At 38.1% G+C, this 16600-nt stretch overlaps 1 protein-coding gene across 2 annotated transcripts; it reads left to right on the top strand.

Moving 5' to 3' along the window:
* Window positions 1–2000: 2000 nt before the first annotated feature.
* Window positions 2001–16347, top strand: pcyt2 (phosphate cytidylyltransferase 2, ethanolamine). Of its 2 annotated transcripts, none has more exons than XM_074628936.1 (12): window positions 2001–2318; window positions 7283–7371; window positions 9112–9273; window positions 9413–9564; window positions 9719–9760; window positions 10039–10177; window positions 10284–10366; window positions 10499–10576; window positions 11043–11108; window positions 12564–12629; window positions 14091–14179; window positions 15008–16347. In XM_074628936.1, the coding sequence occupies exons 1-12, from the start codon at window positions 2197–2199 to the stop codon at window positions 15123–15125; spliced, it is 1206 nt and encodes a 401-aa protein (XP_074485037.1). In that variant the 5' UTR covers window positions 2001–2196; the 3' UTR covers window positions 15126–16347. The 2 variants fall into 2 exon arrangements, 1 of the variants encoding a protein (XP_074485037.1); XR_012593216.1 differs by lacking the exon at window positions 15008–16347 and adding an exon at window positions 13469–13525 and having other exon boundaries at window positions 2027–2318; window positions 14091–14137.
* Window positions 16348–16600: the final 253 nt, after the last annotated feature.

The raw sequence follows: 16600 nt of genomic DNA, 5'->3' as shown, positions 1-16600 counted from the left end.
CATGTTCGTTGTAATGGCCTTTCACCTTGGCCTTTGCTTTAACTAGTGAATTGATATCAGTAATACTGTTATTGTACGTAGATTTGACTTAAAGGTGCTATTGATAACATTCAGCCACTAGATGTTTCATTCTCCCTCCCCCGTTCCATTGCATTTACAGTCACAGATATCGGTGTAACACTGGCTGTGAGGACCAGGCTGACCTATGCCATACAGTACAGTGTAGTACAGAGTAATACTACAGTAACTACTGACATCAGAAATTGAAAAAAAACTACTTTATGACCACTGGCCAGTGTCAAGCTGTCCGGGAGTCTTCCCGAACTTCCCGATGCCATAATACTGTAATTAATTGTCTAGCTGTTTTTATCAGAGCTGTCAAATAATCCAAGTGGAGTAAAAACAACAAATGTTTACACATGTAGTCTATTAAATCTGTTTTGGTTATAAATATTTAAGTTCATAGACATTTTCAAAAAAACCTCTGTATTTAAAAGCAGAACATATCATACTTGGGGAAACCTCCAATTGGCCTCGGTAAAGATGAACGTTACTTATTTAGAGTACTCAGAATCACAGCACTGAAGCAAATAACAAAAAGGTGGAAAAAAACTAAACCCCCAGATTTTATCAAATGGTAAAGTGTAATTCAAGAAGTAAAACTTATGGAAAAGGGAACTCACAAAATAAGGAATATGGAGGATGTTTTTGAGAAGAGATGGAGTCTAACAGAAGGAAAAATATAGTTACATGGGTTAACACCCATGCACATATACATAGTCTTGGAGGTGACCTGACGTGAAGGAGGATGCATATGTGTGCCCATATAAATTATATTAGTATATATTTGCGCTCCTCCCCTCCCCCCTTTTTATTTTCTATTAATTTATTTGTTTATTTAATTTATTATTACTCTTATTTTTGTATTATTATTGTTGTTTTTTCAACTCTATTCTTTTCTTTTATCATTATTATTATTATTATTATTATTATTTCTTTTCTTGATTTTATTTCAATTTTCAATGTTGAAGTTGTTTTCTCTAGCGTACTTAATGAGTTTGTCTATAAGCTCAACTACTTAAAAATTGGTTTATAAACTATTGTAATTACGAACTGTAAATTGCATATTTGAAAACAACCTCGAAAAAGGGAAAAAATTAAGTATATAAAAAAAAAAAAATTTTCCCTCTGAAATTTAGTGGACTAACAAATACTCAACAAGTGTACATTATAGTACAGTGCCTGAGTGAGTGTACTTAGTTGCATTCCACTCCTGATTATCAGTTTCTAATTGGTTTCTTCTGACCACGTGACAGGAGTGATGAAATTGGTTAATAAACAATTGTAATTACAAACTGTAAATTGCATATATTTTTTTTTAGAATATTTTATTTTCAATTTTTTTAGTTAACCAAATAAACAAAACATACAAAACACAAACTCACACAAACATGGCTCCAAATTTCCTCCCTATCACACCCACATACAAACTGAAAAAGAACCATACTCAAAAGGAGTAAGCTAGTTGACAATCAATTTAATTAAAAAGGATACAGAAAAAACTAATTAAATACACAAATAAAGAAATCATAAATAACGAGATGCAGTGTTCTGACTTATTCAGATGACTAATGATGTATCAAGTCTGGCAATTTTGTTATATCAAATCCGATATAGGTGTTGGTAAGGAGTCCATATAGGTTAAATAGGGTTGCTAAACCTTTAGAAAGGTGTTGTATTCATGTCTGAGGGTATATGTGATCTTTTCAAGTGGAATGCAGCTGTTGTAAATTGCATATATGAAAACAACCTCGAAAAAAGGGGGAAAATAAAGTATAAAAAAAATAAAAAATGTTCCCTCTGGAATTTAGTGGACTAACAAATACTCAACAAGTGTACATTATAGCACAGTGCCTGAGTTATGTGTACTTAGATGCATTCCAGTGTTTAATTGGTTGTTTCTGATCACGTGACAGGAGTGATTATGCAATCTGTGCGTCACACGGTGCTTCAGCGTCGGACGATTCGTCCGTTGTGTTGGAGGCGTTGGCCGGTCGGTGTCACTGAGAGACTGAGAAGAAGAAGAGAAGAAGACGTCCTTTGAGGTCATTGTTTGGAGTACCTGTAGTCAGATAGTCTGAAGCTAACTCTACCTCCTCTATCTGTAACGCTATTAAGTCATTTTAAGCTAGAGAAATGATAACGAACGGTCACTACGCCGCGGAGCAGCGGGCTGAGTCCGGCTGCAGTCAGCCGGGAGGCTCGGTCTGCAGCCTGGAGAAGAGGAAGCGCGTCGTCCGGCTGTGGTGTGACGGCTGGTGAGTCTCTCTCTGTGCTCCGCCACTGACTGACTGTCGGTGCTGCTTTGTTAAACTCGTGTTACGTCCTATCCGCAGTCACCATGCAGCACACAGGAGACCAGCTGTGGAGCAGCATGCTAATGCTAGCCAGCTAGCTACTGACAATAGCAGTCATAGCAACAATAGTTTAACTTCACTAGTAGCTACTTTCTCTCAAAATTACATGTTCATTTCTTATTTAAACAACTCTTCTCTTTTTTGAATAGACGCTAGCCCAGCCTAAATGACATAGGGAAACGTTAATACATGTTTTAATGTATAAAACTAAGTGCGTGATGTTGCTCTAGTGCACCGGCTGCTATGACGTCACTTATCAGTTTCTATGGCACAGTGACATGAGGTCAGGGACAAGGTCGTCACTGTCCCTTTTGAAGTGTGTTTGTGTGTGTATGAAACTATACCCAGACAGATCTGAAACAATAGTTATTTAAAGCAGCGGTTCTCAAACTGTTTTTTACAGGGGAGAACATTTTCTAAGTACCCCCTCTTAATCCTAACACAGATTAAGCATATGGTTTGAATTGAGAAAATAGATTAGTGATAAATAGATTGCTGTATTCATTGATGCTTTTCATTAAGAATGTTATAACAAAAAAGACTCCATTTATTTTTTACAAAAAACGATCCTTTAGTACAGATACACACAATTATTCCACAAGGCATGCTGCTGCAGGTTGTTTTACTTTACAAAGATCCAAAACCAAATCAGGTCAAAGTACAGCAATATACAGAGCAATGCAAGAATGGAATTCACTCCCAAATCATATTACACAACAAAATACTATATATGGTTTTAAAAAAACACTAAAAGAGCATTACTTAAGAAGAAACTTTAGTAATTAATAAGTATCCTTGGGTGTGTAAGGGTGTTATGGGCATTCCATGTTAAATGATGATATTTATCTGTTAGATCATGATAGATTCAGTCGGAGCCTTTCTATTTTCTTTGTATTTTTGTTGTTTAATCTGTGTCAGTTGTTATTGTTTTATTTACAGTTGACGTGTATTACAATATGTCATGTTAGTGTATGATGAGTAGTGTGAATGTGTATTTTTGTATTGTCACCATGTAAACTATGTGGACCCCAGGAAGAATAGCTACTGCTATGCAAAAGCTAATGGGGATCTTAATAAACAAACAAACATATACTTCCTAACATTTGTACTCTTAGATGCTAAACTATTTGTATTCTAAAGCTTTTCACCCTGAATACTTCAGACCTGTTTCACATTTCAATTTGAATCATGTTAAGATAAGATAAGATAAGGTGAGATAATCCTTTATTTGCCACACAGCAGGGATGCAATTTGCAATGTTATTGAATGTTAATACCACTTATATACCTTTTAAACAGAGGGGGGATTTTATTCAAATTGCATTTGGACTCAACTTGTCAGCATTTATAGCCTACAGTAACTGATCTTTAAAGCTTTCAGAAAATGAACATTAGCAAGACTGACATAGTCCTAATAAATCCAGATATTTAAACTTACCAGTCTAAAACTGACTTTCAGTAAATGCTTCAACTTAAAATAATGAACTTATTGCTGTGTGTCACAACTATATCAGAGTTTCTATTGGCCCAAAGCTAACGTGGGTGGGAGTAATGGATACAATATGCTTGTTTTATTGGTGCAAATGGTCCCCATCTGTAGATATGCACTTTTTAATGATGCATAACAATGTTATCATTAAAAGCTAATTATTTCACGGACCCCCTGACAGAGTGCAACAGACCTCCCTTGAGAATCACTGATTTAAAGGTTAGAAAGGACCTATAGATGAAAACCAGTGAAGCGTTATGTTGTCTATGTACATGTTAGAGAAGCCAGTTGTACACACACCCCAAATTCCTACAGCTGACCCAGTGGAAATGTTTGGCTGGTTTTACAAGTTACTCTTGTGAAAATGGTTAAAACGTCCAAATAACCTGCTGTCTGCAGACCTAACCCCTTACTCTGCTCCCTCATTCTGTATGTGAGATCCTGCTCTTAACACATCCAAGGCTGTCTAACGTAAGGTCTTGGAAGTGTTAATGGTATGATGCCTGATGGGTTGTGTAATTACTTAAAAATGGGTACAGTATTTATAAATGCTCTGGAGATTATTCAAGGTCATTTATTTACTTTATCTGTCTGTCAATCTCTGACACAAACATCTTCGAGTTGGTTGTGACACTCCAGACGGCCATATCTCATTGTTGTTACTGCTATTTTAAACCCTGTTGTCAAAGACCATGATCCTCCTCACATGATTTAGCTGCAGCTGAGGAGACCGCGGACTCCGAATGTGCAATGCATAAATTCCCTCCAGGACTCACTCGCTGCTCGAGGAAGTGGCCGGGTTGCTGATAGCTAGTTTGACATGGTCCATCTCATGTGGTGGTTATAAATAACTAGCATAGTGAACATGTCGTTCAGTGTATGCAAAAGTGGCAATGTTGTTGGGGTGAGCAGGGGTTTCCTCTTCTTTGGGGTCGTATCGAGACATAGTATATACTTAACGACAGATGAAATATCATAAGACAAGGAAGAGAAAGAGGAATGGGGGGAAAGAGGAAAGGTAAAATAGTATGTGTCAAAAAATAAAATAATTACCCAGCAGTCCTTACCAGTTATTGGGTTCAGGGGAACCGTGGTGGTTCATGACACATAGTCAGGGCATCTGCGAAATATTTATTTAGAAAAAATATTTAAAGATGTTAACCGAGCCAAGAGGAACTAGATCGTGTGACGCATCACATCAGTCTAATAGCCTAACTACTGCTTTCACTGTCAAGACTGCTGATGGTGCGTCCAAAAAACATTCAGTCTATTGATTGCTCTATTAACAAATTTTACAAATATGCATGACGTGTACATTTGCGGACATTCAAAAAGGCCTTTTGTTATAATTTTTTGACTGCATCTAATTCATTTTTAGAGATAATTTAGTTTTTTGACAGCTGTAAAACATCTTCAGGCAAATAATCCCACAGCACACTTGTAAAGTAGGCATCACCTTACTGTATTCACTTCTTCTCTCTTGGAGCACTTAAACTGACATGAAGTTGTTACTCAAGGATGATAACTTGTTAAAGAAACTCTGTAGAAGATATATTTACAACTGGGAGCATAGTGTCTAACTGACCCTGACCAGGTGAGGTGAAGGATGTTGGGGGATTAATGTTGAGAGACTTCAGGCTAGCAGCTTGTGGTAATGTCATTATAGAGGAGAGATCTGCCCACTTGAGGTACAGTCACAGATGAGGTCTTTTATTAAAGCGGTACGATCTGTTGGAAACAACATACGGATACAGAAGTGTTAACAAAAAGGCCTAAAGGTCAGAGAAATTAACTGTAAATAAAAAGTGACTGGTTTGAATCCTTGGATCAAGTGGGGAAAATGAGGGCAAGGAAAGTGACTGGGCACTTATTTCCCTTCTCTCAAAAATTCTAATGTATATATGTATATAGTTATAGTTATATATAGTTAAAGTTATATAGTTACTAGTTCCACTAGTCAGAAATATCTAATTGGCCAAACTAACTTAAGTCATAGTTAACTGTTATTTGAGATATGTTAAATTAGCACAAATGTGTAATATGAACCCACCCTCCCAAATACATTATTTAAAACAGTTTTTTATTGGCTCGTAACCAGCAGCTGCTCTTGTGAAGCTGCTCAGTACCATAGATATAACTGTACTGGATGGTCCTGAGATATGAGTGTTTTGAAACTGTAGGAGTGTGAAGCTGCAGGGTGTTAAACAAAAACACATTTTCATCAAAACCTGAACAAATTTAACTGGAACTGAGCAACATCCTTGTATTCTAGGAATATTACTCTTTTTTTTCTTTTGGTTAATATCAGCTAAGACTTTAAAGATGCTCTATGCGATATCCAGAGCGTTAATATAGCAGCAAACAACTATTTGCTATGTAAAGATATAGAGGAGTAATGCCTACCTGAGCGGAGATTTAAGTCACTCTCCCTCTGTGTGTGTTCTCCTCTGTGCATAGCTGGGCTGGCTAGGGGCCGACACCATATTGAGAGCCGTGTGAAGGCAATACAAATGCTCCCAGTCTCGCATTTAGCACCTTCAAATATGTTACAATAAGGGAGGAGCACACACATAACTTCCTTTTTAAAAAGACAAGCCAGAACAAAACATTAAAGGTGCTATTGATAACATTCAGCCACTAGATATCACACCTTGGTAGAAACCTTGTTAGAAGTGGGAACCAAACGTCAGATATCTTCCACAGAGATAAACAAAACATTCATTTTGGACCTGCCAAAATGTTTAAAATGATTAATTTACAATCATAATGATTGTTTTTAGGAAAAGCCATTCTTTTATTTGGTACCTTTTAAAAGCTTGGATGTATTATTTATTTAAAATTATTTGTCTGCATAAAAATGTTATCATTAAGACCTTAACTGTAGAATTTACTTAATGGCACAAAACAGAACAATTTTGGCACATTGCACACAGTGTCTCTGATCATTACCTTTCTCCCAGTAACCTTTATCATTTTCACTCACCAGGTTAAAACATCTATCAGTGTGTGTTTTGGCATTCACCGTGCTTGATTTAGGGAGCATGTTTTCGCAACAAAGGCCACACACACTGTGCTCTAGTACTGTGCAAGGTCACAATAAAAAGTGATTCAAATGTAGACAAGATAATGTTAAACAAGAAGCCAGTCAAAGCTGTCCTGCAAAGCTGTGTCTTTGAAAGACATTTAAAAGACAATGATGCTGTGAAACAGCTATAGCTCTTGGGCGTTAATTGTTGAGGCCACGTCCCTTATTGTTGTGTGTGTTTATCTGTTTGTTTACATCTGTTTTGGCCTCTGTAATGTTTTGTTTGAGCCTTGACATTATCTATTGTTTTCCATGCTGGTGACGTTGTCGTCTCTTCTTTCTGTCTCCACAGTTATGACATGGTTCACTACGGTCACTCTAACCAGCTGCGGCAGGCCAAAGCCATGGGAGATTACCTCATAGTTGGAGTGCATACAGATGGTAAGACTGCTGCACACGAACACACATTCTCATATGGATATTTCTGTTAAACCTTTTTGTGATCAACTGTTATTACACTGATTGAATACTCAGTTCTGACTGACTGGTCTGGTACACAATCAAGTCCAGTTATTCTCAGACAGCGTGACACTTGTGGTTACTTTTAGGAGGCTGAACAGCAGTTTGATGTAATTGTTTACATTTCTAAGGTCAACTTTAATATTTATGGAGGACGGAACCTGCGAAAATCTTAAATAAATAAATGACTCTGTAAACAAATAAATATCTCATTTAATGCAGCAAAAATAATGACATGTAAAATGTGACATAAATTGATATTTATGTTTTAATTTACTTCTTTATTTATGTTTTTATTAATCAGCTTATTTATTCACTCTTCTGTTTAATTTCCCCTCATATATAAATGAATGAATAAATAAATACATTAATAAATACATTTGAAAATATATATAAATGAATATAGAAGCAAATTAAAACAGAAATATCAATTTATGTCACATTTTATCAATTAGTTAATGGCTACATTTAGTTTTGATATTATTTTTGTTGCATTTAATGACATATGTATTTATTTATCAAGTAATTTATTTATTCATTCATTTATTTTTTGGCAGGTTCCGTCTGACATACTGCTTCCTTTGCTTGAAGTAAACTGATTTTAAATCAAGATTTACACTTCAGATAAAAATTAAACAACAAGACAAAGCAAACAAGAATAACAAGAGCAGGTAAAAGGAAAAGGGGAACTCAGGATAAAAAATTCATACATTATTCACCAAAAACAGCAGATTTCAATCTACACAACGTGACACATTCCTACTCCTAGTGTAGACTTAAAAGAAAAGTTAAAAGACAAGATAACAGAATCAGAGCACGTCTTTGCTGCTGAATTGCACAAGGCAAGGCAAGTTTCAACATGGAGCAAATTCAAAGTGCTTTGCATAAGACAGAAAGGCATCAAGGAAAGATATAAAACAAACACAAGGTAATTAAAACAACCAAAACAAAAAAATAGAATAAGACAAATCAAACCGTATAATCAAAGATACTGTGCAATACATGAATAAAAAGTCCTAAGTTTAACTTGATAAAATGCAGTGGCAAACAGAACGTTTTAAAAGAACTGAGAGTTGTGGTAGATCTCTTTCTGGGAGTTTGCTCCAGTGTAGTAACTCTGTGGACAGTAATCAGACCTGTCCCAGAGGATCTGAGAAGTCTGGACGGTTCTTAGTGGAGCAGCAGAACTAGTTATATGTTGTGGTCGACCATGTCGAATGCAGCTCTGAGACCTAATAATACCAAGACTGAAACATTTCCACAGTCTGTATTTAAGTGGATGTCATTCAATACCATGAAAAAGACAGCCTTTTCAGTGACTATAGAATATCAAGGCAGCAGGAAGAGGATTTCAATTGTTGCACAATCTCTTCTGAGGTTTCATAGCTGATAAAATTGAGGATTGAGGATTGACAGGAGGGTTTGTCAGCGTCGGTGTTGTGGGTAGCAGAAGATAGTTCAGAGTAGATAATTGCAACCCAGTTACCCTCCCAATGATTTAGTTGTTATAGGAAACCTCCTTAAATGTGTTGTAGTTGGCAAAAATAACAGCTAAGCAGAGAGAAGAGCATCTGTATTGTAGCAAAGCAGGAATTCAGGGCTAACAGATGTAATTGATGTGGCAATAATTAACAATATATTACCTCCCATCCTCTCTCAAAGCTGAGATTTCCAAGCACAAGGGTCCTCCGGTCTTCACTCAGGAAGAACGCTACAAGATGGTACGGGCCATCAAGTGGGTGGATGAGATAGTAGAAGGAGCGCCTTACGTCACCACCCTGGAGACTTTGGATGAGTACAACTGTGACTTCTGTGTGCACGGAGGTGAGCCAGTTGAGTTCCTGTTTCCTGTCCTTAACACACAGAGTGTCATGTATCCTTTCTGTGGAAGAGTCTTGCTCACATGATGTGAGCAAGCCTCACGATGTGATGATGGACTAACGTCGTCTTTTATGTTCACCAGATGACATCACGCTGACGGTAGATGGTAAGGACACATATGAAGAGGTAAAGCGTGAAGGCCGCTACCGGGAATGTAGACGCACACAGGGCGTCTCCACCACTGACCTGGTGGGACGAATGCTTCTCATGACCAAAACCCATCACAGCAACATGGTGAGTTAAGCTGCGTTTATCCTTAATGCACTACTATAAATCACCTTTAGTGTCTGTATGTGGGTATACTCATTATTTAGTGTACGAGCAATGGTTTGTTTGTTTGTTTGTTTTGGTGACTGTCTTATCTTTTTCTCTCTAATAATTTCTGCAGGATAACCCAGATTACCAGCAGCATACAGACAACTTTGGAAAAGTGAGTAGCACGTGTTTTATTTAAGTTAAACCTCGTCATGTAAATGACAGTCATGTGACACAGGCCAGCTCAGGGCTGTTTTGGCACAAACAAGAAGCGTTTGAAAATGTTTGGAGGTGATGCAGCCACCTAGGTTTTTTTAATATAATTTATTATCAATATTTTTTAAAAGGAATCCATACCAAATGAGTAGCTTGTGAGTATCAAAGTATTGATCCGCCCATCCCTACCCACTAGCATTTATTAAATTTTCCCGCTTGTCTTTAATTGTGTTCAAGGGTCCTAAAGGCAACAGTCCATGGACAGGAGTGTCGCAGTTCCTCCAGACATCCCAGAAGATCATCCAGTTTGCCTCAGGAAAGGAGCCTCAGCCCGGAGACACCATCATCTACGTGGCCGGGGCATTCGACCTCTTCCGTATCCTCATCGTGCTGAAATAACCAGAATTAAGTTATGAACGCTGGTAGAAGTCATTTCTGTGGTGCGTGTTGTTGTTGTTGCCTTGACCACATATGCCTTGCAGACATTGGCCACGTTGACTTCTTAGAGATGGTCTATAAGCAGGCGGAGAGGCCCTACGTCATCGTGGGTCTGCACTTTGACCAGGTACGCCTAATACAGACATGCACTCACACACAGATCTTCACAAAATGAATCCCAATATAAACATTAGGAACAAGTTAACGCAGGTCCTGTCCTTTTTGATTAAGTAGCTAAAGATCCCTTCATTCTCTTCAGGAAGTGAATCGATACAAGGGGAAGAACTATCCAATCATGAACATCCATGAGAGGACGCTGAGTGTCCTGGCCTGTCGGGTAAGTTCACGCACATGCACACACACACACACACACACACACACACACACACACACACACACAGACCTCTAAATGTGAGCACAGTGGGATGTATTTGGAGGCTGAATACACACAGTGCTGCAGGCTGAACTTGGCTCTGTTCCCTTCATTCCTGCTGGTCAGCTATCAGTCTAGAACAATGAGTCTCTGTGCCCCCATGTGCACTGTGTGTGTTTGTGTTGAAGTTAAACCAACTTATGATGAGAACATTACACAAAACAAACATGTTACACAATCCTAAAACCGCTAAATTGCTGTGCGCCGCCATCAGTTCACCCTTGAGCTGTGTTGTATCCAAAAGGTGCTTGTTTGTTTAACTTTGACATAATGTGAGGCATTGGTATGAAAGGTTTAATCATTAGAAAAATTAACTTCTGACTATGAATCTGTCTTTTTTCTTGCTGTCCTCTTGCCTGTCTCTCTGTAGTATGTGTCAGAGGTGGTGATTGGTGCTCCATACGCAGTGGGCAAAGACCTGCTGGATCATTTTAAGGTGAGTTGCCTTTGTATGACTCTAACGTGTGATCATGTGTTTTGCTATTTTAGTTATTTAACCAGGATGGTCCCTTCAGTTTGAAAGGTAAGAGTGAAGTTAGTACATTAGTACAGAAGTACTTTGCTTAAGTTTTAAAACTAACTGGTATTTAAAACTAGTTTCAGCTCACAAAGTTGTGACAGAATTAGATTAAATACAGATGAAAGATTATTCAAAGCCTTGGACTGTGAAAAAAAGATCACTGTATGGTGGCTGCATTTAAAATATTCTCCCTAAGATAATTTATGTACATTGTAAATTACAAAATGCCCAATACTGGACCATGTGGCGCCCTCTTGTGGACAAATGAAATATCAGAAGACAAACCATCAACTTGAACATATTAAGTTCTGTCAGATACCCTTTACTGTTAACAAATCGTTATCACAGCCTTTTTCTTCAAATGTTGTGATCCACAGTTAGAAAAGCCTGAGATAAATGAATGAAAAGATGCGGCTCCATTTTTATCTAATTTGCTCATTTTATCGTCGACACACTACTTGCACACTGTTGCCTCCAAAATGACCACTACAGAGACTAGTCTCGATCAGTGGTTCACAGTTGTTTTTTTCGTTAAGGGACAGCTTTTCTATCATTGAGTAAACTGACGTAATTTATAAATATTTCATATTATAATTAATGCATAGCAATAACAGTACAGAACAACTGATGAACTGTACAATTAACCCAAATAGTGAACGCAATAACTGCAGGAACTTTGTGTAAACGAGCGATTTGGATGAATTTTGAGCAGATTATTTCCTGTGAATATTACATCAGAGATTAGTTTTTCTGTTATTTTTAGGGACTTTTAATATTATTCTCTGTATTGTGTATTTTTTGTTTTCATTTTTAACAATCATTCATACTTGACAAGCTTCTTTTTGTTTTTCTTCTTCCTGATGCTTGGCCATTGTTCTATTAGCTCTTTGGTTGTTTTCTAATGCAAGCCAAGCAGAGAGGGAAGTCTCTGTGAATATATCTCGTGTTCAGGTCTTCACTGTGCCCTTATCTTTTATATCTTAAATAATAATCCAAACTTTCAAAATAACAAGTTAATTTAGTTTTTTTCACAGAAATTCATAAAATGCTGAGATGTAGGCCAACTGTATATTTTTTTAAAAAGTTGTCTTACATCCCTTAAAATCAAGAAGACCTCACGACCCCCCCTTGAAGCTTTGACGACCCCTAGTGGAGGTCGGCACCCACAGGTTGAGAACCAGTGGTCTAGATGAGGATTGTGTGGCTATAGATATAAAAGATGAGTTTATGTTCATAGTACTAAGGAACTGCATAGTGAGTGTGAGAAAGCCAGAGCAGCGTGTTCCATCCAGCCAGCATAGGACTCTTCAGTGTTACCTCTCTCTGTGCATGATCGGCGGTTTAATCAGGTGTTTTTGTGTATCTGTGCAGGTGGACCTGGTGTGCCATGGCAAGACGGAGGTGTTTCCAGACAAGGATACGTCAGACCCCTACGCTGTGAGTACAGGGTCCTCTGGTCTCTTATATGTGTTAATATTTGAGGGTATTTTAATGTCAAAATGCGCTGTTGGCCCCCAGTCTGATTCACACTGAGGCAAGCGGTCGTGGTGATAAACATAGGAAATGGACTCCCAATATTCCTTAATAACAATCCAATGTTAATAAATATTTGTTAATTATAATAATAGAATGATTGGTTAAGTTAATTTTTCAAAACATTAAGTAATTAAATTGAATACACAAGCCACACGGTTAAAGTGGCTTTGCCTTTTGTAAGTTTTAATGGTTTGGTGACGGCAGGCATGTGTCCTCAGAACGGCCTTATGTGGTGTGTTTTTGGTCACTGCTCTGTCCAGTTTGGTCACTGTGAAGCCTTCACCTGGTCCATTATCTTCTTATACTGGGACATCTTGTCATACTTATATCACTAACCTATCCTGACTGCTTTGAGTGTGTATCTCTCTACCAAAACACACAAAGCAATAAGCAGAGGAGAAATGATAAAGGCAAATGCCACAAAGTAAATTGAGGTTAAATTACCGTGGTAGATTAGCTTGGCAGGTGCTCTTGTGTGTCTGACATACAATAAGTGCATTCAAACTTGATAGTAAACTAGATGTCAGCGAAAACTGGAAAACCTGGTCACTGATACAACTTAAGTTGTTGCCCGAGACCTTATCGGACATTATTGGTTCAAATCTGACAAAATTATGATAAAATTATTATGATGCATGTGTTGTTGCTCCATTCAAGTTTCCCCATACACTGTATATAAGAAGTTGACGTAGTCCCCGTGACGTCAACCATTGTTTTGTGGACTGTCGTTTTGCAACCAGAAGTGACAGCAGAGGGTGGAGCTAAGTACATCCGAATGCTGAATAAGACATTTCTAGGTGAGCAAAAAGGTTATAATTAACTTTCATAAACTGAAAACTCACTGTGAAAGGGTTAAAGTTGTAAGATGAAAGCACGGGACAACTCCCAGACCGGACAACACCGTGGTAGCGGCCTGTCAATCACAAAGTAACCATGCCCTATATCCTGCTTTATGGCCTATTTGACTCTAATTGGGACCATCATTTACTAAATGAACATCACGCTGTATTGAAGAAGACTTGAAACTAGCGATTGAGACCATAAACTCATGTTTACAGTGTTTACTGAGGTAATAAATCAAGTGAGAAGTAGGGTCATTTTCTCATAGACTTCTATACAATCAGACATCTTTTTGCAACCAGAGGAGTCGCCGCCTGCTGGCTATTAGGAAGAATGCTAATTTACATATTGGCTTAATTTTTCAGACCTGGAGGTTGCCCATTGAGTTTTACAAAACTATCCTGATTTGCCTCATGGGGCACTACAGTGTTTTATGTCTCTGTGTTATACATAGAATCTCAAATATTCACAATATTCACTTTGGCCTTGTGTTTGATATAACCATTTGTGTTCTGCCCTCAGGAGCCTAAGAAGAGGGGGGTTTTCAGGACCATCGATAGTGGGAACAATCTCACCACTGATGACATTGTCCAGAGGATCATTGAAAACAGGTCAGCGACTCCCCATTCTTAACTTAGCTGGCACTTCCTTTTCATCTTCATCTACATTTCATTTATCGCGGTGTAGACCATTTTGACGCTTTACAATTTTTATGTTTTTATTAGGGCTGTAAATTGATTAAAATATTTAATTGCGATTATTCGTATGATTGTCCATAGTTAATCGCAAATTAATTGCACATTTTTATCAGTTCAAAATTTAGCTTAAAGGGAGATTTGTCAAGTATTCAATACTCTTATCAACATGGGTGTGGGCAAATATGCTGCTTTGTGCAAATATGTGTATATATTTATTATTGGAAATCAATTAACAACACAAAACAATGACAAATATTGTCCAGAAACCCTCACAGGTACTGCACCAACAGCTGTCAGTGTGTCAGTGTGCTGACTTGACTATGACTTGCCCCAAACTGCATGTGATTAACATAAATTGGGCATGTCTGTAAAAGGGAGACTCGTGGGTACCCATAGAACCCATTTTCATTCACATATCTTGAGGTCAGAGGTCAAGGGACCCCTTTGAAAATGGCCATGCCAGTTTTGTTTGGAGCGTTATTTAGCCTCCTTTTCAACAAGCTCATATAGCATGGTTAGTATCAATGGATTCTTTATGTTTTCTAGTTTCATATGATGCCAGTATCTTCACTCTAGCTTTAAAACTGAGCCTACTACAACCTAAAAATTGCCATTTGCATTAATGCGTTAAAGAAATTAGTGCCGTTAAAACGAATTTGCGTTGACACGTTATTATCGCGTTAACTTTGACAGCCCTGGTTTTTATCTCAAGTTTATTCATATCACTTTGCGTATTGCCAGGCTGCAGTTTGAAGCCAGGAACCAGAAGAAGGAGGCCAAGGAGATCGCAATGATCGAGGCGATGAAGAAGAAAGAGCAGCAGGAGCAGAGTGAAGGTGCAGCCCAGGCCGCTCACTAGTGAGACCTCAGACCTGGTTCTGTGTCTGATTTACTCATCCTGGTAAACACAGCTTTAAGGAGGTGGACTCAACTGACCGAGACGGACGGTCCATGTTGTACTAAACTAGACCTGGCAGGGTGAAACAAGCTGACTGGGGCCAGTCCGTCCCCACTTGTCCACTGGATGCAGAATCCTGCTTTAAATATTTGGCGAGGCTTGCTTAGCTTCTCTCAGCCTTCATCTATACAGACTACTCCAGCATAATGCGATCAGATCTGCCTTGACAAGAACACAAAGAATCCAAACACATATTTAACCTACAAAATCCCTTTTTAACCTCTCGTCCTCCACAGAGAACTTTTTAATGATGTCTTCTGTCATGTCTTGTTTTTGTCCATGAAATCACACACCATGTGTTCCCTTTATAGGTGAAGAAGTGGTATGATACATTTGAAATAAGCCATAACTTGAAATGTTAACGATAACGTCAGTTACGGTTTTAGCTTTTAAACCATATTAGTTTTTAATGGTCAGTCCTAGAAGTGTCATCAGTAATGTTGAATGTGGTCTATTTTTTAATATACTGAGAAAACATTGATTTATTGTAATTATAGTAGTCACTATGTTTTTATCTAACCTGAAAAAAACATTATTAGTACGTTAAATGATCTGTGGAGTAGTCTTTTTATTATAACTGCCTGATTTTGCACCGTGCGTGTGTGTGTGTTTGAGAGAGTGAGAGAGTGTAAGTGAGAGAGAGTTGAGTGAGGTTAGTGATTGCGTGTTTGCGCTGTAAATGACAGTAATGTCGTGCCTCATTCCTAAAGCTATAACGAATTTAAGGGCTCTGAATTGTATCAGAAAGTCTAAACTGTGTCTCTACAGCTGTCGGTAAAGTTGTCCTTCTCTCCTAAGTCTACTTTCAAGAAACTAGTGTGTCCTCTTTTCTCTTTTTTTGCAAGAAAATCAAAGAACTTAAGAATGTGGGACCGATTATCACTGTCAAGTTGCTTCTGCAAATGTTTGTAGATGGCTGAAGGTTACAGACTGTTGCTTTTCATGTTGTTATATGTGGCATATTACTGTAATTAATTGTTAATGGTGCGAGACAGTGTGTGTGGTTGATGGCAGGCTGGGAAATAAATATGTTTCTAAATATTAGACGGTGGGAATTTTCACAACCTTTCAATCACTATATTGTAAATTTCCCTTTTAATAAATCAACTGGTAAAATGGAAAAGTGTCATCTGATGTCTGTTTTACAGCAGTAGCGTCATGTGGCCGGCCCGATGAGATCTTTGTTGGATCAGCACATAATAGTCACGGTTCACTGAGTGTGTGAAATGAGGCCACAGCCGCTCAGAAACTGCTAAATCCGACCAGCCCCGTCCCGTTCACGCTGCAAACCGTCACCTCATTACAAACACAAAGAGCCTTTAATCCTCGGGCCCGAGCGCCCCGGAGGAGCCTCTGCAGGAAGGATCCTATCACTC

This window comes from Sebastes fasciatus, chromosome 3, assembly GCF_043250625.1.
Source record: "Sebastes fasciatus isolate fSebFas1 chromosome 3, fSebFas1.pri, whole genome shotgun sequence".
Classification (NCBI taxonomy): domain Eukaryota; kingdom Metazoa; phylum Chordata; class Actinopteri; order Perciformes; family Sebastidae; genus Sebastes; species Sebastes fasciatus.
The sequence above is the reverse complement of the archived record's forward strand: the minus strand, read 5'-3'. Positions and strand labels throughout refer to the sequence as shown.